General features: G+C 35.4%; 1 protein-coding gene across 1 annotated transcript; it reads left to right on the top strand.

Annotated features, from left to right (window-relative positions):
- The first annotated feature begins 168 nt into the window (after window positions 1-168).
- Window positions 169-24,743, top strand: RAD21L1 (RAD21 cohesin complex component like 1). The gene is made up of 13 exons (XM_004746742.2): window positions 169-338; window positions 1,476-1,605; window positions 3,036-3,129; window positions 5,308-5,414; window positions 9,121-9,291; window positions 10,197-10,292; window positions 10,727-10,834; window positions 12,420-12,646; window positions 12,883-12,982; window positions 14,070-14,194; window positions 16,563-16,658; window positions 19,142-19,219; window positions 23,909-24,743. Exons 1-13 carry the CDS (start codon window positions 195-197, stop codon window positions 24,095-24,097), a joined length of 1,665 nt encoding a protein of 554 aa, XP_004746799.1. The 5' UTR covers window positions 169-194; the 3' UTR covers window positions 24,098-24,743.
- The last annotated feature ends 1,689 nt before the right edge of the window (window positions 24,744-26,432 follow it).

Below are 26,432 nucleotides of genomic sequence, written 5' to 3'. Positions count from 1 at the left end.
ATTTTAAATAACAGTTTCTTCTTAAAAAAATATGAATTTGAATTATGCCTTGAATTGCAAGATAATCTGTTATTTTATAGAATTAATAAGTGTTTTTGCTATAAAGTAGCACTGAGATGTTTTTGTAATCAACATTTAAATATCTTTTAATGTTCCTCCTAGTTTGTTAAATACAGCTAAGGAATAGAGGCAACATGTTCTACACACATGTGCTTATGAGTAAGCGAGGGCCTTTGGCCAAAATCTGGCTTGCTGCTCACTGGGAGAAGAAACTCACAAAGGCTCATGTATTTGAATGTAATCTAGAGATAACCATTGAAAAAATTCTTTCACCTAAGGTATGTTATTGGTTAAAATTATAGATTAAAATTATAAACAAAATTTATTTATAAATAAAATTAAAATTATAAACTTCCAAGGAAATTTACTTCTGAAATGGTCTTCATTCTTTTAATTCGTATAACATTTTATTACCTGAGCTTAAACATACGTCAGTTTCTGTTGGTAAATACTATTTCATATGTTTATCATGAACAGATTGGACCCTGAAGTAGAGAGGTCATGTTTTATACATGTTTTGCAATCCTTCCTTATATCCTTAACAAAATACCATGTAAGTCATAGGAACCAAATAAGTACTACTTAGAAAAATAGTGAACAGATGAATACACAGAATAGAAAAAAAATTGAGTATAACTCAAAATATATATGAAAATACTTCATTATTAAGACACTATAATAAGATATTACAATTTGCATTAAAGTATTGTTTTTGTATGTTTTTAGGTTAAGTTTTTCTGCTTCAAAGATGGATGAATGATAATTAGAAAACCTTCCATGTATCAGGCACTGGGCTAGGCTTTATGTTCATTAGATTATTTAATCTTCACAGTAACTCTATGAAACGGGCTTCGTTTAGCCTCAGTGAAGTGTGGTAGTTAAGGGGATGAACTTTTGAGTTAGTCAAATTTAAGTTTAATTCCTACTCCATTAGTAGTTGTGTTGCTTTGGACATGCTACTTAACATTTCTGAGTCTGTTTTTTTTTTCTTTGGTAAAAAGAGGGTGTTGTTAAAAATTAAATAATATATGAAGAGCTCTTAAGAAAATGCCTGGCACAAAATAAATGTATAATAAGTTGTGGCCATTATTAATAAACTGAAGTTCAAGAAGTTTGAATGACAACCTCAGTAACTGAGCTAAGACTTGAACTCGAGTCTGCCTGACTGCAGAGTTTATATTATTCCCATGAAACCAATAATAACGCATTTCACTTAAATGGTACCTGAGATTATCTTCATTGGGTAAGAACAAAAGTTCACCATTTTACAAGATGAAGTAAAAGTAATTCACTTTAAATAAGAATAAGTAAAATTTCTCCTTTTTAAAGAGAAGAAATTCTATGATTTTGTAATTTTCAAATAGGGTTTATGGGTCTAGTTCTTAACATTCTAATACTTTAAAAATTATTGAAAGGTGAAAATTGCACTTCGAACTTCAGGACACCTTCTTTTGGGAGTTGTGCGAATCTATAATAGGAAGGCAAAATATCTTTTGGCAGATTGCAGTGAAGCATTGCTTAAAATGAAGATGACATTTCGCCCAGGTATACTTGCAATGTTGATTTGTCTCACTTTCTTGGTTCCCCTTGGCATTTTTATTTGGGGTGGGCTATTTTAATTGGTGGTGCTCTATAATTCCAGGGTGTATAATGAATATAAACTTTCTTTTCAATGATTCTAAGTTTCCATGGTTAAGGACAAATTATATTCTTTCCCTTGCTCTTTTCCTGTATTTTCAGGTAAAGGTTATACTTTCAAAAACTTGTAATTTTCCTGCATATTTACATAAAAAATATATGTAAAGCTACCACAATTATGTAAGAAATTCTGAGATCAGTTTTAACGGGTTGCTTAGTTTGCTGTATCTGTTTCTGCCTCTGTGAGATGAAGTGTAATTGACAAAAGCCAGATATTATAATTGTCATTATTTTCAGAATTCTTAGAACTCTAAGCAGCATGCTATTATGAAATATTATAGAAAATCTCTAGACATTCAAAAGTCTTAGAGGTTTACATGCATCATAAATATAATGCCTTTAAACTTAAAGACATTCATCATTTCTATCTCATATTATGGTTATTTAGGTACAGGCCTTGCCTCTTACACTAGTTTGCAAGCTCCTTGAAGGTCACATCTCTGTCATGTTAATTTTTCTGAATCTCTTATAGTACTTGTTTCAGTGCCTTGAACATACTATTCCCTCAATTAATATTTGTTGAATTGGGGCTGACAGGGTTTTTTTTTTTCTTTATTTAAAATATTTGTAGAATCTCTACATAAGTTTATACTCAATCAAATATGGTTCATTTGTTTATTATTTCATTTATATAATCCACAGGTATTTATTGATCCCATATTTTGTGCCAAACACTATTTTAGGTTCTGGGATGCAAGGGCAAACAAGGCAAACAAGGTGCCTTTCAGTTTGGTGAGGAAATCAAATAATGAAAAAGTTTTTTAAAATTATCACAATAATTTTAGATTGCAATTGCACTATGCAGGAATGTAAGCAGAGTATTACAACAAAAAATAACAGAAAACTTTACTTGAGTTAGGCTGATTGGGGAAAGCCTTTCAGAGAAGATTGAATTTAAGGTCAAACTTCAAGAATGAGAAGAAGTACCCAGCCATGTTAAAAAGTCCCTGAGGGAATAGCATTCTCGGCAGAGGGAACTGGGAGAGCAAAGGTCTGGAGGAACAAAAAGGCCAGTATGGTTGGAGTCTAGTGAATGAGGAAAAGATGATGCTGGTAGATTTGTAGGGATTAGATTAGAAATTTGGATTTTATTTAAATGCACTGGGGAAGTCACTAAATCATTTTAAGCACAAGAGTGAACTGATCTGATTGCTTTTTAAATATTTTTAATATCACTCTGGCTGTTCATAGAGAATGGACTAAAGAAGGTCAGGAGTTGGGATTTTCTACTTATATAACATTATTGCTCATTGAATGTGGTTTTTGATTCTTTTCAGGACTGGTTGACCTTCCAAAAGAGAATTTTGAAGCTGCTTACAATGCTATTACACTGCCGGAAGAATTTCATGATTTTGACACCCAGAATCTGAAGTAAATTTTTAAAATTTATTTTCCTTCAATTTGATTTTCTTGATATTTTGTTGTTTTCACCTACATATTTCATGAACACAAGTGAAATCTAGGTAACAACTGAAACACATGCAGTTGACATAACTTAAATTCGGTGTGAAATTTTGAAACACAGTGCCAAAAATATATCATTATATTTGCTGAAAGTAGTTCACACTATTGACAATATGTTCATCCACTCATTCAGTAAATATTTATTGGGTGCCTTCCATATGCCAGGCACTGATCTAAGCACAAAGGAGATAGCAGTAAACAATAGTTCCTGTCTGCAAGAATCTTACATTTTAGGCAAACAATAAACAAATAAGTACACAATATGCCAGGAAATGATCAGCAATATGAGAAGAAATAGAAAATAAAGTAAATAAATGAGGATGGTCAGGAAAGGCTTTTTTTTCTTTTTTTCTTTTCTTTTTTTTTTAAGGTTTAGAACTGAAACCTGAAGGAGGTGTAAGAACAAATCATTCAGTAACTTGGGGAAGAAGGTTCCAGGTAGAGCAAGTGGGAAGGCCCTAAGGCAGAACACATTGGACATTTTCAGGGAACAGCAGGGAAACAAGTGAGACCGGAGTGCTATAAATGAGCATTTGAGTGGTAGGAGATGAGGTCAGAGAGGTAGCAGAGGGTGCAAATGATGTAGGGTGTTGTAAGCTGCATTAAAGACTTTTATTTTACTCTGATAGGAAAAATAGGAGGGTTTTGAATAGGGGAGTGACTGGATCTGACTTGATTTCAACATGCTTCCTCAGGCTACTTACTATAAGGGGGAAAGGGAGGAAGCAAAGAGCCTATGAGAAGATTATTTCAGTAAGAAGTCCAGATGATCCCTCCAACCCAACACCTAGCCTGGGTCCCCTCCCCTTAGGGGCTGCAAGGGGAACTCCACCCCAGTTCTTACCAGGAACTGCTGGGGGAGAGCCCAGAGCTGAGAAGGTCTCCCTGCCCACGCCAGACCATATCCCCACCCTCCACTGATCTGAAAGTGAAAGCCCAGGGGACATGGGGGAAGGAGGGCATTGGTGGTTGAAAAGAGTTAGTGCCTTGGGTGGGGGATCCCAGGACTCATGACTGGGATGGACAGGAAGGGGACATGACAGCCCTGCCCTGTTTGTGGGAGCCTGAGGGCCTAATTGAGGACATGTGTCCCCACCAGCAGCCCACAGATGTGGGATCAGGATGCCTGGCCTCTGTGTCCTTGAAGAAAACTTCCTGTGGCCTTTGTCTTGTTCTTCCTTAATAAATGGTACTACCCCAGCCAAAAAAAAAAAAAACCACAACGAAAAACCAAGTCCAAGGGAGAAATGACAGTGTCCATGATCACTTCACTCTCAGTCTTCATGTTATCAAGGTGGTGACAGTCAAATTATGAATATATTTTGAAGACAAAGCCAACAGGATTTCCTGAAAATTTGGATATGGCTTTAAGGGAAAGAGAGATCATATGATTTGGGCACGAGAATGAAGTTAACCACCTAATGAAATGAGGATAACTAGGGAATGGCAGGTTTAAGAGGGGCAGGGTAAAGGCTAACTTAGGCTTTAGACATAAATTTTGAGATGATTGTTGCACACCCAAGGACAGTAGGCAGGTAGTTAAATATCTGGGTCTGAAATTCAGGAAAGAGGTCTGGATTGGTATATATAAATTTGGAAATTGTGAACATATTGTTGGAACTTCATCCATGAGTCATAAAAGACCCACAGGGAATGTGTGTAATTTTTTAAAAAGAGAGAGATCTGAGAACAGAGCGTTGGGTCAGTCCTAGTAGCTAATAGTCTGATGAGGAAGAACTATTAAAGGAGATGGAAAAAGAGCAGCCAGTGAGATACAGAAAAAATCAGAAGTAAGTAGGTCGAGAGAGACTGTTCCATGAGGAAGTGAACATCTGTTTCAAATGCGGTTGGTTAGGATAAGTAAGATAAGGACTGAGAATCGACTCCTGGATTTGGCAACCTGGAGATCATTTGTATATATGCATGTATAATAAACTAGTGTTTGTAAATAATACTATTGAGAAAATAAAAGTGGTTTTATGATAAAACCTGTTTTTTGTTTTAGGGGTTTGGGGTTTTTTCAGGATATTGCAAAATCCTTGGGTTCTATTCCCATGTTTTTGTCAATCTTCTGTTTCTCCATAGTGCTATTGATGTTTCAGAACACTTTGCTCAGAACCAAAGCAGACCAGAGGAAATCACACTTAGAGAAGATTATGGTAATGACCTACTTTTCCAAGCTGGAAGCTTTGGTGAGAATATTTGAGAAATTAAAATTATAAGCTTTAACCAATTGTACTTGCAGTTTTGTACTGAAACAATGTCAATAGAAAGAGCTATCCTTACACCATTAGGAATATCTTTAGAATGAATCTCTTGTTACGTAAACGCAACTCTCAGTAAGTTTGCCTTTACCTTTGTCAATGCCAAGACTCAGTCTTAGGCTGTAAACTTCCCTTCTTACTGTACAATCATTTTTGAATACTAAATACATGTAGGCGCTAATATAGGCACAGGCACTGCAAAGTTTGCAGAGGCATTTCCTGAAGGAGCTCCCGGGTGGGTTAGAGACATGCAAATAAACATTTGCTGTGGTAACATATACATAAGGTTTTACATGTGTGCTGCATATAGCATGACTTCAAAATATAATTCCTCCAGTATATGATGATATCAATTCTTAAAAAACAAAAACAAAAACAGATTTTAACATGGCTTGGGACTAAAGAGGAAATACCAGATGCCAAATACATACTCATGATTGTGAAACAGAAGATGTTGAGTGTATTCTAGAATTGAGGCCATATAGTATTTGTTCTTTTTATGGCACTTACCTCTGTCTTATACCATGATATTATGTATATCCTGTGTTAATCTGAAAACCCCAAGATGATAAGATCTGTGTCATATTCATCTTTGACTCACTTATAGTACCTGAAGCTCTGAGCATAGATAGATAGTCTAAATCTGTGTTTGGTGGGGATGGGTGGTCAAGGCAGTAATGCTTGAGCTACATCTCTAACCTCTTCTTCTTATCCTAACTCTCCCTCCATAACTCTTGCGATCCATAGCTGTGTTCTTAAATGAAGGACAAGTTTTATAATTTTTGTTAATTTTTGGTCTATCATGGAATGATATTTTTATAAAATATTTAAAAATTGATTACTAGAAAAATTAAAAGTTTAAAAATAAAATTATATGCTTCAATTTTGTTATTAAATTCAACATATATAAAACTACTCTGTAAAATTGCTCTAAGATGTTCTAAACTTTACCTTTAATTTGTGTATTTACTCTGTCATGGACAAGGACCAACCCACAAACCATACTTTGAGGTGCATGGATCTTTTACTGTCTGTAACCCTAAGACTTAGAATGTAATACATTGGCAAAAAGTTAATCATATTTCCTACTGCCCAAGACACTCTTTACACATTTCCCTGTAAATGCTACTACTCTTCTTTAGGACTGAAACTTTAGGATCACCTTTTTTCTTCAAGATTTTATTTATTTGAGAGAGAGAGATAGAGAGCTGGGGGATAGAGAGCTGGATAGAGAGAGTGGGAGGGAGAGGGAGGAGGAAAGAATCTCAGACAGACATGTCTGAGAAGAATGTCAGACAGACATGAAGACAACCCTGAGATCATGACCAAAACCAAAAGTCAGATGTTTAACTGAAGGAGCCACCCAGATACCCCACTAGGATCACTTTTAACTACACTTTCTGTAAGCTTCATACCAGTGTTGATTTACAACAATAAAAAATTGGAAATGCCTCTTAGGTCTTCTTTCTATTTCCCTAGTCACCCTAGTTTACCAGTAATGGGATACTTGCATGGCTCAGATGATGAAGTATCCAACTCTTGATCTCAGCTCAGGTTGATCTCAGGTTGTGAGTTCAAGTCCCACATTGAGTTCCATGCTAGGTGTGGAGTCTACTTTAAAAAAAATGTATATATACACATATATATACGTGTGTGTGTGTATATATATTACTTAGAATGTATTACATTACATACACACACGTGTATGTGTGTTTATATATATATATACATATATATATATTTCATAAGTACTAAAGGCCTGGAGTGCTATAATACCCTCCTACATATCTCCCAGTGTCTTCCCACATTTTATATATCTCTGCAAAAACAATTGTCCTTAAATTCATTTTTTTTTAAAATATCACATTCCTCTACTTAAGTATCTTGGATTCCTATGACTTACTTTAGACACCCCTGCCTATCCTCAAGGCCCTCCACAAGTATATCATCTTCTTTGTTTTATCAACTTTGTTTTACTCTCACTACAGTTTTTGCTCTAAATGTCTTACCAGTCAACAAATACAATTTAACTGTTCTCATTCTGTGTCTCCCACAATTCAAAAAAGGGGAAGAACATGTTCTTAGTATACCAATAGATCCAAGTTTGAATCAGCTTTGTCTCTTGCCCTGCTGTGTGATATTAGGCAAATCATCTAGCTTCTTTGAGCCTGACTACCCTTTTTGTAAACTGAGATACTACTAACAACATCAGAGAGTTACTTCCCTTATTCTCTCCTTCAGCTCTTTTCACCAATAAATGATTTTTCTCTCTTCCAAAAACTAGCTCAAACCTAATGTTTTCTGAGAAATGTTTAATATTAATCCATACTATTCTGAACTACAATATAAGATTGAAAGCAATGATTATTTTTAAAAAAATTTTTTTAGTAATCTTAGTATTGTGATGCTCAATGCTCAGAATACAATGTCTGTTGATAAATTTTATTATCTTATTGATCAAAGCTGGCTTTTCTTTTGGGAACTTTCAAGCTGCTTCTGGAAGATGTGAACATATTTTAGGTTTTTTGGGTGGGGGAGGGTTGTTTGTTTTTTTAAGTCAGTCTTCTATTGAACAAATCTTTAATCCAGTGCAATGAAGGCTCCCTTTTTCAAGTTTTCCTTTCCAGGAGATGTGGGCCTATAGAGAAATCTTAATATAAATGATTCTTCATTGTTTTCTTTACCAATACTAACATGGTTGTTAAAGAGAGGGAAGAGAAGACCAGCTCTGTCTGACCACTGGTTTCAGACTCCTGGACCTAGAGATTCAAACCCAAGAAAGGGAAAGAATATACATGTGCTGACAGCCGATCTGGAAGCAAGTCAGGGAGTTCACTTTAACTGCTGCTGTCAGTGTCTTAGGAGTTGCTCTCATAAGTTGCCATTTTGCAATATATTTTACCAGTGAAATTCTAACACTGATACTGTCACTGTCTCTGCTAGGTTCAGATCCTGGCTTTGTCATTTATTGGGGTATGACTGTGTGCAAATTATAAAACCTTTCTATGGACGTGTTTCCTTGTCTGTACAATAAGGATTATAATAGTATTTTCTGTTACATAATATAATGCACATAATAAGCACTCAGTTAATGTTAGCTGACTGTGTTTTTTCTTTTTAAGTGCTGTATGTCCAACACCTAGCAGATTGCTTAATACCCAGTCATTCAATAGGTATTTATTGAATGAATGTTAGAAGCCCATTCTTTAATATTTTATCTACTTTTCCATTCCTGAGAAGACAGACATGCCTCTTATTTTCCAAACTTCCATTATGGATAAACAACACAAGAAACTGAAATAATATGATATAATGCTTGATCAAGCAGACATGACCTTTCTAATGCAGAAGACATTATTCCACTACCAATAATAACCCTCTGGGAAATTATTAAATTGAATTACAACTAAAAACCCTATCCTAATGTTTTTTCGGAAAAAATGCTAGACTAAAAATCCAGTCTCCACTGATTAACTGAGTGACATTAGTTGAACAATTCAAATACGTTTTTAAGCTTATTGTTCTTATCTGTAAAATGGGAGGGGCTATACAAGAAGATATCTGAATTTCCATCTAACCCTAAAACTTTATGTTTCTATGGCCAACTCAGTATTAATGATATATATTCATTTAGGGGAAGAATCTGAAATTCTCAGAAGACATAGCTTCTTTGATGACAACATATTGCTGAATTCCAGTGGTCCTCTAGTTGAACATAGTTCTGGAAGCCTTGCTGGAGAAAAGTCTCTATTCTATGACAGTGGAGATGGATTTGGAGATGAAGGGGCTGCAGGAGAGATGATTGGTATGCTGTCTGATTATATAGAAATCAAATATTTATTTCAATAATACTAGAATGTATTAATCTGTTTATTAGATCAAACTAAAATTTCAGGTATGTCCCTGTGTCATATAAATCAATATATTTTTTACACAAGTTTTTAAAAATCTATGGTGTATTTAAACATTTAGGCTAGGTCTAAGTGAATAGCCATCTATTTAAACACATTTTTCATTTAGGTTATAAAATACTATTTGTTTTTATTTTTACAAATTCTTAATTTTTAAAGGGGAAGGAGTAGATTTAATATAGTCCTCACAAAATATATTAGATCATATATTAGAAAACAATATTTTCCTTAACAGAAATTGTGAAACAGCTAAAGGATCTGTCTGACATTTTATATTATAATTGTATATTTATATCATGGTGTTTTTATAAAATAATCATAGAAATAGGGTAGACAAAAACTGGGAAATCTAAATACACATGTTCTAAAGATATTGATGGTTAAGTAACAAATCTTTTTAAAATTCTCTAGTTTGCTTTAAAAGGCTGGTTATAGCAAACTTTCTGAAATTTTAAAATTATGAAAATACATGGTTTTACCTTAAATCTCTACTAAAGAATTTTGAAAGCTTTTACTTCTTGATTTGAAATCTAAAGATGGTCATGTAATAAGGTTACTATCTTGGTATTAGTTTAGTAAATATCTCCTGAAATTAAACATCTACTTAATAAAGGAAAGGAAATGATAAATATATAATTTAACATTATCCTGTTTGAAATACAAGAGTCTGTGTAACCATTCAAATCTACTTAAGTAGGGTTGTACCTTATCATTCTTGTATACAATAGTGTCAGTAAATGTTTAGTGAACAAATGACAGATTCAACTCTGTATGACAAAAGTATTTATTGTTTTTCAAGACAATCTACTGCAAGATGATCAGAATATCCTGTTAGAAGACATGCATTTGAGCAGAGAAATTTCTCTGCCTCCTGAGCCTTCTGATACTATAGTGGGTATGATGAAATTATCCTTTCTGTAGAAAGTGAACAGATACTAATATTCAGATTAAGCCCTATAACTGCACAGTTTAAGTAGCAATATAGTATAATGAAACATAGTAAAGAATGTTATCCCTCAAACTCTCCTCAGAGTCTGACCCTGGACAATATGAAATAGGAAACTAGGTTCCGAGAAAGTTACAGTGAACGTATTTAGCCAGAATTGGGTTTATTTGGTATGAGAGCACATTTAAACACTGCCCCAGACCACGTAATCTCTGTGTCTCTTCAACTCCATTAAGTACATGATTCTAAAAACCAGATTTGGTTCCAGTTAACAATATAAGTATTCAATTATCATTATCTTTTGCTTTTATTCTCATATAAGCATCTAAGTTATAACATAACCATTATTTTTTTAACAATTCCTTTTATGGTGGAATTATTAGTGGAACCAGATAATCCAGAGTATATATGTCTACCTGAAAATGGAAAAATGGATGACACATTATCAAATGAAGAACAAGGATTTACCCTTGACCCAATTGATGCTTCAGGTCAGACTAAATCATGTTTTTGTTTTTTGTTTTTAAAATTTTTTTTAAAGATTTATTTATCTGAGGGGGAGGGGCAGAAGGAGAGGGAGAGGAGAATCCACAACTAGACTCCCCACTGAGTGTGGAGCCCAACACAGGGCTCGATTTCATGACCCTGAGATCATGACCTGAGCAAAAATCAAGAGAGTTGGCTGTTTAACTGACTAAGCCACCCAGGCTTAGTTTTTATTTTTGATACACTATTATATTATTTACTGTGAGATAATCTGTGAAATATTATTGGAAGGAGTGAAACCAGTAATAACATTTGCAATATGATAGGGAAAGGGTATGGAGGAAATTTGAGGTGATCCTTTCATTATGGTCAATTGTGGTCAAGCCATATAACCAGTGTGGAAAACAGGAAAATCTAAAACTGAGTTCAATGCCAGTAGTTACTGAACCATTACTTTCTGTTGGGCACAGAAATGAAGAAGACATAGTACTGCTTTTAAGAAGCTTACAATCTGATTGAGAAGATAGATAAACATGCAAATGAATGGAAAATAAGACAAAATAAAAGGATCAAAAGAGAAGCCTATGAGCTCTAAAATTTAACCTCATGCATGTTTTAAGGAATAAAAGATAAATATGAATTGAATATAACTTGACCTTATAAGGACATCATAGTTTCAAGTAGTATAATTGATATGAATTTCAGTTATAAATTCAGGCATGCAAGGGATAAAGGATTCAAGCTTTTTTCTCTACTTTATACAACTCTGAGTTTTTATCTCCCTGGGTTGGTAAAAATTTCAATCTGTACATTTCCCCTATGTGGCCTAAGCTATGTAGTATCAAAATGTGGGAGAGGGGTGTGACAGGTAGAAAGGAAACTTTGGTCATCAGTCAAAACAGTTTGTGGTACCCACTGTCCCAGCCTATGTAACCTCTGGGGTCATCACACAGCAGCCCTTCTGGGATCTCGCCACATTCCCAGGATTTTACTAAGGCACATTAGCAGGCAGGTTACTGTTCCATTTGGCTCCATCTGATCTCAGATCTTCTTCCTTTCTGGGAAATCTCATCTTCCCTTTTTGCATCTTTACTAAGGAAAAGCTTGACTCCTGCTTTCTACCTGGTAAAATTATCTAAAAGGAGTGCAATCCCATGGACCTAGCTACTGACTTGGAATTTATGTATGAATTTCAAAGGAGGAGGGAAAAATATACTGGACAGATACAAATTAATGTTTCAAAATATCCTCTTATATAGATATTTTAGGGAACTTCAAGATTGAGTTACTTCCCTGATTATATCCTCTGCTCTGCATTTCCTCATTTGTCTGCCTGCTAGGTCAACAGAGTCCCTCCTAAGCACTTTGAACAAACACTTTACAAAATGCATCCACTGTTGGCTGCTCACATATTCTAGCTGTGCAAAAACCTTGTGAAGCATAATTTATTAGAAGAGAGAAAGGGATTTTCTTCCCATGGCAACTCTGTAGGTTCCATTGTGGTAGACGTTTCTTAGATATGCAGCGCCTAGAATATCACTTTACAAAGCTGTACAACCAATCACATTTGTGCCTTTTTCTTATATTTAGACATTGCTGAGAAGAGAAAAGGCAAAAAGAGAAAATTGCTCATAGATCCAATCAAGGAGATCAGTAGCAAAATTATGCATAAACAGCTTACTTCCTTTACGGACACACTCATGGTTTTGGAACTTGCACCTCCTACCCAAAGACTGATGATGTGGAAGAAGAAGGGAGGAGTGGACACACTTCTGTCAACTGCTGCCCAGGATTTGACTCATGCTGCACTGAAAATGGTAACAGTTTGCATCTTTTTAAGTAGGTACAGTGTTTGGTTATAAATAAGTAAATCCGTATTTACATTCATGTATACAACAGAATATAGACTTACAAAAAATACCTCCTTTTGAGTTCATTTGCTTGATGTGTGTGTGCATGAATTGTAGTTTTCACTTTTTGGCACATGTGCTTGTATTTTATTGAATCGTTTTACTTGTAGAAAAACAAGAAATAAAAATGTATATTTTTACAGTTGTTTACAAAATGCTTTCTGTCCTCTGGCTTTAAACTTGGAAGAAAATTGATACAGAAGGAATCAGTAAGGGAAGAAGTGGAAAGCAAAAACATAATAGGTGAGACATCCTAACTGTTGAGGGGAATGTTGTAGAAACAAAAATGTCATTTTTGCATTTCAAGTGAAAATGGGATCCAGTTCCATATTCCCAAGAATAAATGCTGTCTCTAGAAGAGTATTTCAGCTTAAAGAAATTGTTACATCAGCATTGCCTACAGGTTAATTTTCATTCAACAAACTACATTAAAAAAATGAGGTATATATATTATGCGGATTCTTCGTAATCTCTCTCCTCCTCCCTACCTCCTTAATCTCACTTCTCCCTATCTCCCTATTCCTAATCTCACTCCTCCCGATCTCCCCCATCCCTACTCCTAAACCTTCAACAGATAAAACTATTTTATCTAGGAGGATAATGTTTCACTTTAAGACAAGGAACATGATAAGTCACCTAGTGATAAGAATAGCATTTAAAGAATACAATTAACCTGAGACATAGACACTTCCATCTACTTAGAGGATACATGGAGTATTACAAATTACTGATTGTTATTGTGACAATTGTAAAGGAATAATAAAACCAGTTTTGGCAGTGAGCGAATCTCTGCTTCCTGATCACTTGTCCTGAAGACATTAAAATCTACTGAACCAGGCACCTGGGTGGCTCAGTGGGTTAAGTAAGCCTCTGCCTTCAGTCATGATCTGAGGGTCCAGGGATCGAACCCCCGCATCGGGCTCTCTGCTCAGCAGGGAGCCTGCTTCCCCCTCTTTCTCTTCCTGCCTCTCTGCTTACTTGTGATCTCTGTCTGTCAAATAAATACATAAAATCTTTTTTAAAAAATCTACTGAACCATACACCAAGATGGACTTGAACTCTCCATGTTATCTTGTGAATGCATGTGTTGAAGTGAGTGTGGAGGAGACAGTTGGTGGAGGATGGGGAGTGGAGGTGATGAGAACCAGACAAGGGGGAAGAGAAGATAAATACATGATACTTGGGAAACTATAAGAAAGTTTGTACATCCTTTGCTTAAATTCTCAGATTCCAAGTTTTCTGTCAGAAGATTTCTTTTGTAACAACCATACTCCAATTTAAGTTTGAAAGATATTTTGGTGAAATCTTCTTTACTTCCTTAATAATTCAGAGACCTCTGTGATGAAAGAACTAAATTCCCACCAAGACTTAAATCAATCCAAAATGTGGAAGGATGTGATTGATGGATCTAACTGTAGCTCTCATGAGGATATCAATAAAAATACTAGTTCTGAGGTAAGTTAATCAAAGAAAATTATAAAAATATTATTTTTCTGACACGGAGTGAAGGAACCTTGAAACTTTGATAAGTCTTCTTGCATTATAGTTTATATTCTGTATTATCTTATTCTGTAATTTGTTTAGTAAGTGGCAGTACTATGTAAAGCATGATTTTCATCTACAGAACAGTCTTTTCTAGAAGTTTCGGATAGTAAATTACAAGATAAGTAGTTTCATACTGAAACATTTTGCATGATACATCAAATAAGTGAGTGTACTTGAATCCAGTTATATCCCAAGAATCCTACTGGACCCCACATTCAATATATCATGGAATTTTTTAGGACTCTGGAAAGTACACCTGTGTTTTTTTCCTGATCATAAATTCACTCTTCTCATGTCTAAGACATAATCTTAGACCTATATTTATCTTGGTCTTGAATCCAAAAGACTATCTAAAAATCCATGACCAAACAAAATTTTTAAAAAAAATTTTTTTGAAGAAATAATTTCTATTCAAAAAACATAGTCCTTTATTTTTTTTTAAGATTTTATTTATTTATTTGACAGACAGAGATCACAAGTAGGCAGAGAGGCAGACAGAGAGAGAGAGAAGGAAGCAGGCTCCCCGCCGAGCAGAGAGCCGGATGCGGGACTCGATCCCAGGACCGTGAGATCATGACCTGAGCCGAAGGCAGCGGCTTAACCCACTGAGCCACCCAGGCGCCCCAACATAGTCCTTTAAAAGCATCATTGGATGGGGCGCCTGGGTGGCTCAGTGGGTTAAAGCCTCTGCCTTTGGTTCAGGTCATGATCCCGGGATCCTGGGATTGAGCCCTGCATCAGGTTCTCTGATCAGGAGGGAACCTGCTTCCCCCTCTCTCTCTGCCTGTCTCTCTGCCTACTTGTGATCTCTGTCTGTCAAATAAATAAATAAATAAATCCTTAAAAAAAAAAAGGCATCATTGGAAACAGTGTGCTTTAAAATATATTCCCCATTGTCACCTTAGTGGTTATACAAATGTAAGTATTATAACTAAACCATATAAAAATAAACTAGTGCTCTTCTGGTTTGTTCCTTCATCACTGTATTTTGATAGCCACTCAGAGAATTCAAAGTCAATCCACACTGGAACTGAATGGCCTTGGAAGGAAAAACAATTTCATAATGCATTAAAACAATGTATTTTACTGAATATTTGATAGTATACTAGATATTGAGATATTGGGTTGCCAGTACTACTGTCTTCCTTATTTTGGGCTCAAGCATTTCTTAGAATGCGTCTACTGAAACTTATGATCAGGCAAGCTTGTTTAGTTCACAATTTTTTAATACGTTAACAAAATAGATTTTCCCAAGTGCTTGAAGTAAAGAGATTGATATATGAGTTCTCTTGACCCTCTTAACTCCTTTACTCTATACTTAAATGCTTTAATTTTCAATTCCATTCTTATGGTGCTTCCAAAAATGGTGAACAGATATGAAATATAATCAGGAATGGGAAATATTGACAAGACAGAAAAATATTGATTCTGATTCATTGCTTTCAATTCTTCCTAAACCATTTTTTATGTAAAATAACTACAAAATGGAGAGTACCTAAAATATAGAATATTCATAGAAATTAGAAGAGAAAAAATAAGTCTCCACAAACATGTAGATTAAAGAATAAAATGCAACTCCTTACATTCACTAAAAATTTTAAGAGATAAAGTGAAAAATCAAATACCCTTTGTTGTAGTAGGTTCCTAACTTGAAGACTGTTAAAGATGAAAAAGGGGCCCATGACTTCTATAACAATGAAAAAAGGATATGATAAGGAATGGAGGATTTCTGGCTTTCTTTTTTTCTTCTTCCTTTATGCCTTTGCTCCCCTTCCAGAAGACACTGTTTTTCTTCCCTTTTGCCAGTGACAGCTCAAGCTGTGGTGGCAACAATCTTGCCATGGCCCTAGGTAGGGATATTAATATCCCTTCCTCCATTTTCAGCCCTCTGTTTATAGTTCTTCCTCCACCACCTGGTATTGGCATGAGGATAGAGGTAGGAGCTGGAGCTAGACAAAATGCTTCAAAGGAAAATGGTCTCAGCCACACAGCTATGAAGGTGCTTGATATGAGGTCAGCAGTGGTGAAGGAAGTAGGAGTGGAAAGGATGGGCAGCAAAAAGGGCAAGGATGTGCCAATTCTTCATTTGTGGAGGCATACGGAAAACAGGGCAGCCTATCTGGGATATTTCAGAAATAATATTTTGTGAGTGCAGGTAGTATTTTAAATCAGTTTTAGAAATTAGCCTTCATGTGATTAAAGCATTTAACAAAATAAAATTGTTCCTGCGATTACTACTACTGTGATGACTTACCTATTTTTCCCTAATTTGCTTTAGCAGGATATTGTTGAAATGGTATCTTTAGCTGCTGAGGAATCCTCTTTAATGAATGCCATCTTAGCACAAGAAAATGAGACTTGTACAGTGGCGTTGGTAAATATATGCATAGTCTTGAGAATGTTCTTACAAACTTTGTTCCTGGGGTGCTTGGGTGGCTCAGACAGTTAAGTGTCTGCTTTCAGCTAAGGTCATAATCCCAGGGTCCTGGATGGAGCCCTGCAGTGGGCTCCCTGCTTAGCAGGAAACCTGCTTCTCCCTCTTCTTCTGCCTGCTGCTCCCCTTGCTTGTGCACAGGCTCTCTGTCTAATGAATAAATAAAATCTTAAAAAACAAAAACAAAAAACTTTGTTCCTAAATAGTTACCACCTTACTTACCTAAAAATTGGTTTTAGAGCTGTCATGTTATTTTCTAGAATTATTAAATTAGTGATCTCAACAAAAAGGTATATAAGTAGTTTGATAAGACATACTCAGAATTGCTTTGACCTTTTTTCTTTCTTTAACTTATTTTGAAATTTCAAATAATTTTAAAGAAAATTGTGAAATTTTTATGTTATCAAAGGTAGTCATAGGTTAAAAATATTGTGAATCACTGTTTTAATGTATAACATCTTTAAAGAAGCAGAGCTATAATAGAGGTACATCCTAGGGTGTTTGAAATTTTACTTTATTTATAAATTAAAAAAAAACAAGAAACAAAAACAAAACACGGCATTTTTCCCCCAAAACATTATGTGGCTCAAGGCCTATATCAGACCACTAAAAAGAAAGTGGTCCTGCTGAAGGGCCACAATTTAATAGCAAAGCCAGAAGTAATATCTGACTCACCTGCCTCCATACATATCATGTTCTTATTTCTCCAGTCTTTGTACCACAGTGCTGAAGGCATTTTTAGGATTGTAATGAATTTTAGCTAAAGTTTCTTATCGAATAATATCAAAATAGCTATTAATGCCAGATGGTAAGTTTGTTCTTAAATAAATAATCTTTATACTGAGTTCCAAGACTACTAGATTGCTTTTTCAAATGTGATAAATAGACTGGATTCTGTAGATAGTCTAAGACAGAACAGATACCTGAACACCTTAGAGCCAGAAGTGGGGTGATTCATTTTCGCCTTTCTCTTTGCTCCAGTAGACACAGGTTGTTTTCCTACATGGCCAAGCAAACCACAACTCAGTACAAGTTCAGCTGCTTTAATAATCCACTGGGCTTTCCACACAATGGATTCAGCAGTAGGGTGTCGGAATAGATCAAGTAGACAGGCTTCAACAAAGCGCATAGACTATTTTTTCGGAGCATTTTCCTGGTTAGTTTAGTTGTGCAGTTATAGTTGAAGCTGTGGTCTCATGGATCTTGAACAAAGACTTGGGCCATTGCTTTTTCATATTTGAAAAACAGCATTTGTATACTTAACAATATAATAAGTACCAATTGGGTGAACTCATTTATCCCAGGGCAGACCAGAAAGAAATGAGTAAATTGTAGCTGAGGGGATTTGGAAAACTCTTCAGAATAAAGTGACCATATTTTCAGGTCATTCCCTTTGGAATGTTAAAACGAATGCTATACAGGCAGGACCAGGAAGCCAGTATAACTGGTAGGAATGAGGACTCCGCAGTCAGTCCCCTTAGCTTCAAGAATATGCTGGAACTCTCTGAAATCATTTTGGAGTCTGAAATTGAAAACAGGAAGCGTCTGGGCTCCAAAGGTACACGTGAAGTGACACTTGACAGTGTACCTGTGATAAGGATGATGGCAGGGTCAGAGCTAGCCTCAGAAAAATTATAAACTAGGTCAGTTCTGTGCCACCTTCCCCCCCGCCACACACAACCTCCCACCCCCTGCACTTTGTAGACTTGCTCTTTTGTCAGATTCATCAGCACCTTTCCTATGCCCAGTTCTGTTCTTAGCTCATAAAGTGTTAGTTGATAAGAACTTAGAATGAGTTCCTGTGAAGGGATTTCAGCTTGATGATTTTTAAATATTGAGAGTCTCTGAAGATGGCTAAATTTTAAAGACTGAAAAGAATGAACCTATTCAGAGACTATGACAGGAAGTGTGTTGATCTTTTTTGGACAAGTTACCCTTGAAGTCAAAAAGGTTCTAATCCAATTGTACACAGATGGCTAAACATCACGTATTAATTAGAGCTTCTGTATCACCAGCTAAGTTCAGATAAAGGCCTTTACAAGGCAGTTTTTCTATAGATTTATGTTTATTCCTGTCAACTCAGTTCAAATTGACTAGAGCTGGGATAGTCCTAACCAAAAGTCACTGCTTATTTTACTTTTGAGAGTAAAGACATAATGCTTTTGGATGCATTTCTAATAAAGACTGCAGAATCTCCTCTTCTGGAGACCCTCATTGCCTAGGTAACATTGATATAATCCTGCAAAGGATTGATATATGTTTTTTTGTTTCCTAGTCTCTCTATTATCAGACTGTAAGTTCTTTTTTTAGCAGGACCCAGTGTTATAGTTGGGGTTCTTGTAGCAGCTAACACTATGCTTGGCAAATAGTAAGCATTTAGTAAGATTTGTTTAAATGAAATATTTTATCAATCATTCAAACAGGAGTCATCAGAGAATGAACATAATACTGAGACAGAGAGATGGAGTCGAAGAATTCTTCAGATCTTAAATAGTTTGAGGGTAAGATGGTAGGATTTGTCAATCCTACTTTTGTTTTTAAAAATAAAATGCTGACATCAATCTTCTAGATGTTAATAAAAATGAAATAGTCTCCGTTATTTTTTTGTTGAGACCAAATTCCACTAGAATGAAATTAGTTTGAGCAGTATACCCAGGGCTCACTGTAGGAGTTTGCTTTCAGTGCCTGCATATTCTAATCAACTTCTTACCTATACTCATGCTCCTAGAAATCCAGTGTATGTCCCATTCTTGTGTTTAGTAGGCTATCAACTAATTCTCTATATGGAACTAAGTTTATAACAGTTTAAGAATAAAGCAGATTATTTTGAAATTTAACTTATATTTTGGGACACCTGGGTGGCTCAGTTAGTTAAGTATCTGACTTGATTTTGGCTCAGGTCATGATCTTAGGGGCATGAGATGGGGAGCCCTGAGTCAGGTTCTGTGTTGGGCATGGAGCCTGCTTGAAATTCTCTCTCTCCATCTGCCCCTCCCACCTCCTTCCCTGCTCTCACTCTCAAAAATAATTTACATATTTTTATCAATATAATACATGTATATAATTTTTGAAGTTCAGTAGTTCTATGCTATAAGGCTAAGAAGGAAACACAGGAATTTTTTGTCTTATCTTCCTTATTCCTAAGTCCTTCTCACCAAAGGCAACTATATTAAGCTGTTTCTTTTAGTATTTATATCTATACTTCTAATTTCATGTTCTTACTATTTTATCTGTTGACTTCTTTCAATGTAGAAAGAAAATTTAGTTTAGTTATAGCTTTCTCACCAGTCTGTTTTTAGCACAGTATTCAGTGTCTACAGTGTTACAATTGTAATAGTTATGATGTAGGTTTGACTTTGACAAAGAGCCAAAGTATCAATGGTTTCAAAAGGTAAAGTATAATCTGGTATAGTCCCTACTCTCAAAAGGTTGTCAGAGACCCAGGTTACCTTTATCTCATTTTCTTTATTCTCAGAATTAAAAAATGGCTAAGTACCCACCGCATCTGCATTCTGGTCAGCAGCAAAATTTCCTTTAAGGGTACAACCAGAAATTGTGTGTGTCACTTTTCACATTTCATTGCCCAGAACTTAGTCACCTTGCCACATCTAGCTGGGAAATGTAATCCTTATCTGGCAATCTTGGGCCCAGCTAATTTTTCTATTGCTATGAAAGAAGACAAGAATGAATATTAAGGGACAATCAGTAGTCACTGCTACAAAGACTGTGTAAAAATTAGTGTAATTACATTTCTTCTGAACTTCATAGTGGGTTTTTTTTTTTGGAGTTAATCATTGCCTCATTTTTCCCATTTGCTTAGTGTCTATATACTCATCCTTAATTCTTTTCCCAAACTCTCTGACAATATAATGAAACCTCTTTTAGTATGCTCAAATATGTCAATTGATTGACCAGTTCCAGTATGTTTTATTGAAGATATTCCTCCCAGAATTCATCATCTTCTTATTCTCATTGGACTAGCTGCTCTCTAGGTCTTTTCCATTGTTTTTGTCTTGGGACATTCCTTTATCATAACATGGGAATTCCTTTGTCTTTTTCCCATATTAGTTTCTCTATTTCTCAATGCTTTGATCTTCCTTTACTAAATTTTTTGGTAGTTAACATCTTTTAATAATTTTCTGAGATAAAGAGTACATAGGAGAAAGACACCTTATGTACAAGTCTGAAAATTTATTTATTTTACCTTTAACTTGATTAGGTGTCTCTGAACAGAGTTTGAAAATAATATCTTTCAGATGTTGAAGGCTTTGTAACATATCTAGGTTTCTTGTGTTGTTCCTGAAAATTTAGATGCTGCTTGGTTGGCAATCCTTTGTAGGTGACCTTTATTTTCTGTCTGGAAACTTCTAAGTCTTTTCTTTGCACCTGCTGGTGTGAAATTTCATGATGATGTGTTTTGATATGGGTCTTTTTTCATTTATTGTGCTGAGCAGGTAATGGGTTCTTTATTCTGGAAGCTCATGTCCTTGAATTTTAGGAAATTTTATAGTATTTCTTAGATTTCCTCCTTGCTGTTCATCTATTCTATCTTTCTGGATTGCCTACAGGTCAGATGTTGGATCCCTTGAATTCCCCCTTAATTTTTTAAAAAATCTTTTACTTCTTATATTAATTCCCTTTGTCTTTTTTTTCTACTCTCTAGAAAATGTCTTCAACTTTATCTTCCAGTTTTTATTGAATTATATTTCTACTTTCACCTCTTTTGTTTTCCAAAGTTTTTTCTTAGTTATTAATTATTCTTTTAGTTTTTAGCATCCTGATCTTCTCATTTATTTATTTATTTTTAATAGCTTTATTGATGTATTCTTAACATATAATAAACCACACCTATTTAAATTATACAGTAGATAAGTTTCAATATCATGTATATACCTGTGAAACCATCACTACAATCAAAGAGCGAAACATATGTATCTACAACCTCCCAAAATTTCCTTGTGCTTCTTGATAATCCTTTGTCCCGTCTCTCCCACTGGTCCCCCTCCCTCCTTCTCATCATGTTTTATGGATACAGAGTCTTCTCTTTCATTGGTTATAGTTTTCTTCTGGTCCCTACATTGTCTCTGTTTGCTTTGTGATTCTCTTAAATGTTAGTAATGCTCTTGAATGTTAGAAATTAAGCTCAAATGTCTGGTAGACCTTTGATTATCTGTTCTTATTTGAAAGTGAGACAGCAAAGGGATGTCTAGGTGGCAAAGTTGGTTGAGCACCCAACTTTCAGTTTGGGCTGAGGTCATGACCTCAGTGTTGTGAGATCAATCCCTACCTCTGCTTTGTGCTCAGTGAGAAGTTTGCTTGAGATTCTCTCTCCCTCTCTCTCTCTGCCTTCCCTGCTTGTGCTTTCTCTCTAAAATAAATAAATAAATAAATATATTTTTAAAAAGAGCAGACAGCAGATATCAGATTGGAAGTTATATAAGCAAGGGTGACACTTGTAGGCTTGTGGTCTTAACAGTGAGATAATTGGGCTGTGCCTCCCCCCGCCACACACACACTTGCATACATACAGGTGCCATTATCTGTCGTTCCCCTAATCCCCTGGCACCCATGGTCAGTTTTCCCAGCTAAATCTTCAAATCTACTGCCTAGGGAATGAAAAGCATGATGCCAGTGATTCAGGACCCAAGACGGGGAAGGGAAAACCTTGACTGTCTCATTGTTTAGCTTGTAGAATTTCACTTAACTCCCAGCTTGTGGTATGACAATTCTCCACTATCCACATTGCTTGGTGTCCCAACTCTGGAGCCTCAGTCATTAGAATCTCTGGAAAGGCAACTTCCTGCCTCATGGCAGGGTATTGGAGTTGTGATCTCCTGGTTCAGTGAACTGGTAGAGTGCACCTGAGGGTTTGACTGCTCCCAAGAAGATTTCTGAGGAATTCTTATCTCTATCTTCCAACATACTGTTGCCTGCAATTCTTGAGCTTTTCCAAGGTTCTATAGCTCACACTAACTAGCTTTCTGCTGGTTTTCCTTCCTGCTGGTACTTAGATTTTAACTTTCTCTATTCTACTAAGTCAGTCAGTCTTTCACTTTGTCTTTATCCCCTTCCTTTGTCACCTTGTCTTCTTTAACCTTCATTTTAGAGGGCTTTCTGGAGGGAACAGAAAAATAAGCATGAGTGCTCAGTCTTGCATATTGGGGTGTTTTTCAAAAAGATTCTTGAAATTGAAAAGGGTGTCCCTCTTCTCTTCCAGGGGAAAAAGCCAGTCAATCCACATCTTGTCTCCTCAAGAGGGAATAAGTGAAGGTTTGGCATATGCCACCTCTGAAAGGCTGCTGATACTGTCCTTTTCTTGTCCTTTTGTTTAGATAAAGTATGATAAAGTATTTAATTTATTAGTTTGTTAAGTGTTGTGGACTAGCAAAAAAACCTGTATATTGTATTTCTAAAAATACTTCACAGCTATCAAAGGCATATGAAGCTCAAGCCATACTGGCTAGTATTCATCACAGTATTTCTCACCAAAAAAACTATACTGTACTATCGACAGTCCTGTACTATACTGTTCCATTCTAGAACTCTGACTCCAGGTACTAGTCTTCATAAAAGGTGTTGTCTTTATCCATAATTACTTTACTGTATCTCAGTTTTTTTCCAGTAGGTTCATAGGTGCCCTGTGGTGAATCCAACATCTTTTTAATCTGTGCCAGGAAACTGGGAGATATTTATATAGTTATATTCCTCTGCCACTAAGATATAAATATAATTTTACATTTATCACCATAGTTGTTTATAGTGACCCCCACCTCCTAGTACCTTTAAAGAGAAGAAGCCTGATAGGGCTGATAATTTTCATTGTATTTGAAGCCTCCTAAAGTCCTGTGGCTTGTTTTCTGCCTGCGAGTCTAAACTCTAACTTCACTTTTCACAAAGCCACTTATGTTAACATCAAATTTTTAAAAGGCCTAACATTTGTATAACACATCAGAAATTTGTATAACACTTTAAGAGTTCTTTTCATACATTTTCTCAATGAACCAAGCTTATACTCAATGACCAATAATGTTTTCTAAGTTTACTAGTGAGTCTTTTGCATTTCTCCATTTTAGGACTTTACACTTACTTATCAAAAATATTAATATTTTATTCATTATGCATCCACAGCCTGCTGTACTTTTAATGATGTTGCTTGTCTTTTCTTTCTTCTTTTCTAATTATTTTCCCAGGAATCCAACAAGATGGGAATGCAGTACTTTAGTCTGATGAAACTCTGCAGAAATAGTGACCGAAAACAAGCTGCTGCCAAATTTTATAGCTTTCTTGTCCTAAAAAAACAGCAGGCTATTGAGCTGAGCCAGAGTACTCCCTATGCAGATATTATAGCTACAGTGGGACCAATGTTCCATAAAATGTGAAGGAAATCCAGAACATGCAGATTTATGTAATCATTGGAATTTCTGTGTAGACCATTTAGTTTAATGCAGAAGCTGTCTGGAAGTAGCTTAAAGTCTGATCCATTTCATATACAGGCTGACTCCTATTTCCCCTTTGTAAATTCAGAATCATCATAGCCAGAATTGGAAACCTCTGTGCTTACAGAATTATTTAATTGTAGCTGAGTAATATTTTTAACTAAGCTAACTTGAATGTATAGTATTTACCATTTCCCTGACTTGAATGTTGCATTTAGAATACATTTTTAAAATACTATGTGCCTTCAAGAAACATTTAAGGATAGGATATTTTTTTAAAGCCATTTTACATTGGATCATTTACATAAATTGTATAGGAAGAATTAATAATTAATACTCCCTTACTTCCCTGCAGACGATAATTTATTTGATTCTAATGCAGACCATCCTTGATTTGACCTAACACTGTAGTTTTTAATCTAATGTCTTAATTTAAAGGTTCTAAAATTCATCTTTGTTTTAAATTATCTGAGTGTATTTTAGTCTATTTATAGGTCATTTAGCATTTTTATTTATTATTTAATGATTATTATAACTACCATTCATGTATCAACAAAACTAAGTCTTCTTCTTACGTTAAAAAATTAGCGGACACTAATTCAGCATGTTGTCTAAAACTACAATTCAAGTAAAGGTCATTAAAATAAATGTTCTTTTACCTGGTGTTTACTGAGCATTTTTTACTTTAAAATCATTGTTTTTCTTTTTTTCTTAGTTGAAGTTTTAATTAGGAAATTTTCATATAATGCTCTGTGAACCCCATAGTATACTACAAAGTAAAACCTATAGTACTCTCTTCAATCCCCTTGTAAATCTGGAATTATGCTGCAAATGGAATTCTAAATGTCCTCTTTGAACATATTAATTATATAAGATTGAAATGTCAAAATTGTCTTTTTTAAAATGTCTTTTAATTTTTGAAAGATACATAATTTACAGTCACCCCAAAAAAGTCTTTTATTTTTTAAATTAACATACAGGAAAACTGACTTTTTCATTTTGGCACACAGTTCTGTGAATTTTAACACATGTCTAGATTCCTGTGACCACCACTACATTTGGGATACCAACAGTAATATCACCCAAAAACTCCCTTGTGTTATCATTTTGTAATCATTCCCTTCCCCATCCTAAGTCCTGGCAACTACTCTTCTACATGACTATAGTTTTGTCTTTTTAAGAATGTTATATATGTGGAATCAAATAATATGTAACCTTTTTTTTTTTAAAGATTTTATTTATTTGTTTGACAGAGAGAGATCACAAGTAGGTAGAGAGGCTGGCAGAGAGAGAGAGAGAGAGGGAAGCAGGCTCCCCGCCGAGCAGAGAGCCCGATGTGGGACTCGATCCCATGACCCTGAGATCATGACCTGAGCCAAAGGCAGAGGCTTAACCCACTGAGCCACCCAGGTGCCCCTAATATGTAACCTTTTTGAGACTGGCTTCTTTCACTCAGTATGCCTTTGAGATTTGTCCACTTGGCTGCACTTACCAGTGGTTTGATACTATTAATTGCTGAATAGTATTCTGTTGTCTGGATATACCACAGTTTATTTATTCATTTACCCTCTGGAGGACACTTGAAGCTGTACCCAGTTTTAGACAATTATAAATGGAGCTGCTAAATACACTCGTGCACAGTTTCTCTAGGGCAAATATCTAGGAGTGGGATTACTGGCATGTTTAACTCTATAAAGAAATTATCGGTTCATTTTCCAGAGTAGAAGTACTTTTTTGCACTCACATTAGAAGTATGAGAGTTACAACTGACCTTTTGTTACTTTTTATTTTGAGATAATTATAGGATTCCATGGCATTGTAAAAAATAACACAGAAAGATTCTGTATACCCTTTACCCGGTTCCCCCAGTGGTGACATTTTGCATAATTATAGTACAATATCATGGGAAATTGACCTTGATACGGTCTATTCACCTTATTCATATTTCACCAGTTTTATATGCACTCATTTGTATGTGTTTAGTTCTATGCAATTTTACTACATATGTAGCTCATGTGACCACCACCACAGTCAAAAAACAGAAGAGCTTCATTATGAGGATCCTTTGTCATACCTTTTTGAAGCCAGAACTGCTTCCCTCTGTACCCTTCTCCCTAGTTCCTGACAACCACTAATCTGTTTTCCATCTCTACAATTTTGTCATTCATGCAATTGACTTTTGCAGATTAATTTGTATTCTGTGACCTTGCTAAACTTAAAAATTAGTTCCAGGAGGGTTTTTTTGGTTTCTGTGTTTTTTCGTTTTTGTTTTTGTTTG

Source organism: Mustela putorius, unplaced genomic scaffold, assembly GCF_011764305.1.
Source record: "Mustela putorius furo isolate JIRA1106 unplaced genomic scaffold, ASM1176430v1.1 tig00000743_pilon_pilon_pilon, whole genome shotgun sequence".
NCBI classification, from domain to species: domain Eukaryota; kingdom Metazoa; phylum Chordata; class Mammalia; order Carnivora; family Mustelidae; genus Mustela; species Mustela putorius.
This window is presented reverse-complemented; position numbering and strand designations above follow the sequence as displayed.

Bases quoted from the DNA above. Each gene is read 5' to 3' on its own strand.
- RAD21L1 (XM_004746742.2), top strand. From the start codon at position 195: ATGTTCTACACACATGTGCTTATGAGTAAGCGAGGGCCTTTGGCCAAA. The intron at 1,606-3,035 runs GTATACTTGCAA...GATTCTTTTCAG, and splicing joins GAAGATGACATTTCGCCCAG to GACTGGTTGACCTTCCAAAA. The intron at 12,647-12,882 runs GTAACAGTTTGC...ATATTTTTACAG, and splicing joins CTCATGCTGCACTGAAAATG to TTGTTTACAAAATGCTTTCT.